Genomic DNA, 3,883 nt, shown 5'->3' with positions numbered 1-3,883 from the left:
CACATTTATATATGAATTCAACAAAGCACACTAAGATATTCCCAGTGTATTTGTAGGAAAACATACATGACAGTTACTGTAAGAGTCCAAACAATTTTCTCTCCATGGTAAAGGACCTTTTAGAAATGGGCTAGTCATACGTTTTTCTCTACTCTAGACTATAATTGAGAGGTGTCTTCCCGTTGTGCCTACTTCCCGTTATGCCTACAGGCCCTCCAGCACTTTGTAGAAAATATTTTTAATGATCTTATCTGTAGGCAGAACGGTAATTCCCGTTGTGCCTACTTCCCGTTCTGCCTACTCTTTCGAGACGGGGAATTCTGTGCAGGGAGGGATCTTTTCTAGGGATTTTTTCTTTAGTAATTCTAATAGATTCTGTAAGAAGAATAACTATTCCTTTAAATTTCATCATATATTTTAAATGTTATCTTACTTGCTCTTCTCAGAAAAAATGACTAGGTACAGTTTTGTTATTAGCAGCGTTATTCACGTCTACTTTAGTAGAGATGTGTTTTTTTAATACTTACAGAGAAATGGAAAATTAATTATCAATATATTAGGGGAGCTAAATATTAATATTATATTCTGCAGGTCTTTGGGACAACCGGAAATTTACGGAAGCTTTCAACCACAAAGACAGTTTGGATGGATGGTACTTTTAAAGCAGCTCCCCGTATATATCAGCAGCTGTACACCATACATGGGACATATTTGGGGCAGACTTTTCCGTTTCTATTTTGTTTATTGCCTTCTAAGAAAGAGGAAGACTATCGTAGGATGCTGCTTCTCATTAAAGATGCGGCTTCTGCAAATGGTCTTTCCTTTAATCCTACTACAGTGATTATAGACTTTGAAAGAGCGGTAATCAATGCCGTTACTGGTGTTTTTCCGGATGCAGCCATTCGTGGGTGTTTCTTCCATTACACCCAATGTTTATGGAGGAAAGTTCAGTCATTGGGGTTGTCCACTTTTTATGAAGAAGACAAAGAGGTCAGGAAGTGGATAAGACGTGCTGCTGCACTACCACTTGTGCCAGTGGAGCAAGTGGGTGACATGTTCCTGCATCTCCAGGAAAATGCCCCGGAAGTACAAAACGCAGAGAAGTTTCATGACTATTTAGTCGAAACATGGCTGGACGATGCAGACGCCATTTTCACAAAGTAAGTACGATATAGTAGTTACCTTATTTTCTACGCTATTTCACTATCTGTTTTTCGTTTGATTTTTTTTTCAAATATATGTGGTTTTCGTTTGGGAAACGAAATCTACGTTAGCAGTGATTAGTATTTCATATATAGGCCTACTCATTCGGTCATTTTAGTCCTTTATGTTTTTCCATTAGTTTCGTTTGTCATTGTTGTATTGCCTATGTGTTCTACAATTGTGAGCTCAGAAGTGTCTGGATATGAAATGGTGCATAGTGTCTTTAATGGAGTGTGGTAAGCGTAATTATTATTCTCATTCCATAAAAAATCATTTCTGAGATCTGCATGCCAATACGAAATTTTAATCTGCTCATACCAGAGATCTGAAATTAACTCTATACTAGTGTAATGATTACAAAACTGAATACTTAAAAAATTTACCGTGTTACTAACAACAAACAACAGACGTTATCCTTAACGTTATCTACGACAGACGTTAACATGCAACTTCCAATCGTTGTTGAATGTCTATTGTCAAGCTTTGATTTGTTTTATGTAATTAATGTTTCTCTCTTTTCCAGAGATATATGGAACCAATATGATAATGTTGAGGGAAGAACAAATAATGTTGTAGAGGGCTGGCACTCTAAATTAAACAGAAAACTGACAAGAGAACATCCAAATATTTTTACATTTGTACAGCTGTTGCAGCAAGAACAGAGTGAGAATGAAGCTTGTATGCTGATGTTGGAGGTAGGAAAAAAGCCGAAGGAACCAAAGCTGAAATATAAGCGAATTGAACAAAAAATAAAATCATTGAAGGCACGTCTGGAATCACATGTAATAGACTTGGTGGCTTACACAGATGCAGTTGCATACTGTTTGCATTTAGAACAGTGATAGTGAGATGTTTTAAATATATTGGCTATATTAACGATATATGGTATTAACATTGACGATATGTAGTATTTACATTGACAATATAAGTATATGTAACATTGCATGTAGTATAGAATCGTGTTAGAAGACAAATTACCTGTTAAGGTAATGCCAAAGAAGGAGCAGTGATGTAAAAGACAAAGGCTCTTTTTTTTCAAAAGGGCCGCCTTATGCATCCTCTTGCATTGTTTGTTTAATGTATGGCCGAACATGTCTTGAGGATGTGAATTGTGGCACTTTTTAGTACTGCAAGCCTTAGTATGCTGGAGATAAACTACTGGAAAACCGATTAAAATTCGGTTGTGAAATGAATTGATATTAGCCCGAAGTAAGTCTGTTTCGTGTTCGTTTCAGATACAATGTCAAACGGGTTACTGGCAACTGAATCAATCAATTCGAGGAAAGAGATATGATGGAGACAAACACTCTTTTTAAAGGCCGCCTTATGCATCCTCTTGCGTTATTTGTTTAATAGTTGGCCAGACATGTCTTGGGGATGTGAACTGTGGCAATTTTTAGTACTGCAAGTCTTAGCATGCTGGAGGTAAACTACTGGAAACCCAAATAAAATTTTGTTCTGAAATTGCTTGATATTAGATCTTTTTTTTTTTTTAATGTTTGTTTCACATACAATGTCTAACATTCTTGCAACTGAGTCAACCAATTTTCCATGTATGATGAAACTTGTAGAGGTGGTGGTTGTTTTTACAGAAGCTTTTAGAAATACTAAAGAAATATTCCCTACAAAAATTCCTCCCTGCACATAATTCCCCGTCTCGAAAGAGTAGGCACAACGGGAAGTAGGCACAACGGGAATTACCGTTCTGCCTAGAGATAAGATAATTAAAAATATTTTCTTTAAAGTGCTGGAGGGTCTGTAGGCAGAACGGGAAGTAGGCACAACGGGAATGAACCAATTGAGATAGTTTTTTTTAAAAAAAAATCCGATTTAAGATGGTGAAAAGGGATTAGACGTTTCCTTGCTTTAGGAAGATAAAATTTTGTAGAAATATTTTTTTTATATATTATAAACTGTTCATAAGACGAAGTTTTGAATAATTCATTCTAAGAGGTAGTAATTTTCTTTTAAAAAAATGCTTTCATTATTACAATTTTCTTTCGAAACGCTCAGTATACACCTATGAAATTTGTATGCTATATTGATAAATTTGTAATGATATATAGAACATGAACATTATTATTATTTGTAATTATTCTGCCTGTTCACAGGTCCTGGAACTAATTAATTTTTATTTATTTAGATTCGTACTTGGAAATTTTTCTTCCACGTTTCTCGATCTTCAACTTCCCTCTTAACTCCCAATATTTTTTGTCTATCTTTCAAACCATCGATCAATTGTGTTATTCTTCTTGCTACTGATTTTCTACTTCTTGATTTTCTTAATAAGTGAAGTGAGTATTTACATTGCATCGTCTCCTAATTCCTTCAGCATATCTGCTGCTGCAGCATATCGTCTTCTGTAGCCTTATTCCTTCGCATGCTTTTGATTGCTTCTACTACTTTACTTTGCATACATTGGGTCCCTTTTTCTTCATCATCCACCTCTTCCTCTGTTTCGATTGAAAAATCGTTGGGTCTGTTCTTCTGATCATCCAGATACTTTGTGTTATTCCTCACACATTCTAAAGATTCTTTGATTAGTGACTATATGACTTTCTTAATCTTAAGTTTCAAACTTGCGTACTTTTGTTAGTTTTCCCTTCTAATTCTCCTAATTTTGGGCTTTCTGATTTATCTGCCGCGCCGTTGAAGTTTCATCTTGACATATTTGTTGCAT

General features: G+C 35.4%; 1 protein-coding gene across 1 annotated transcript; it reads left to right on the top strand.

The window, feature by feature from the left end:
* The first annotated feature begins 777 nt into the window (after positions 1–777).
* Positions 778–1,164, top strand: LOC145667316 (uncharacterized). The gene has a single exon (XM_081734910.1). It carries the CDS (start codon positions 778–780, stop codon positions 1,162–1,164), a length of 387 nt encoding a protein of 128 aa, XP_081591036.1.
* Positions 1,165–3,883: the final 2,719 nt, after the last annotated feature.

The sequence above is a fragment of the Thermobia domestica genome, chromosome 1 (genome assembly GCF_964235325.1).
Source record: "Thermobia domestica chromosome 1, izTheDome1.hap1.1, whole genome shotgun sequence".
In the NCBI taxonomy this organism is placed as follows: domain Eukaryota; kingdom Metazoa; phylum Arthropoda; class Insecta; order Zygentoma; family Lepismatidae; genus Thermobia; species Thermobia domestica.
This window is presented reverse-complemented; position numbering and strand designations above follow the sequence as displayed.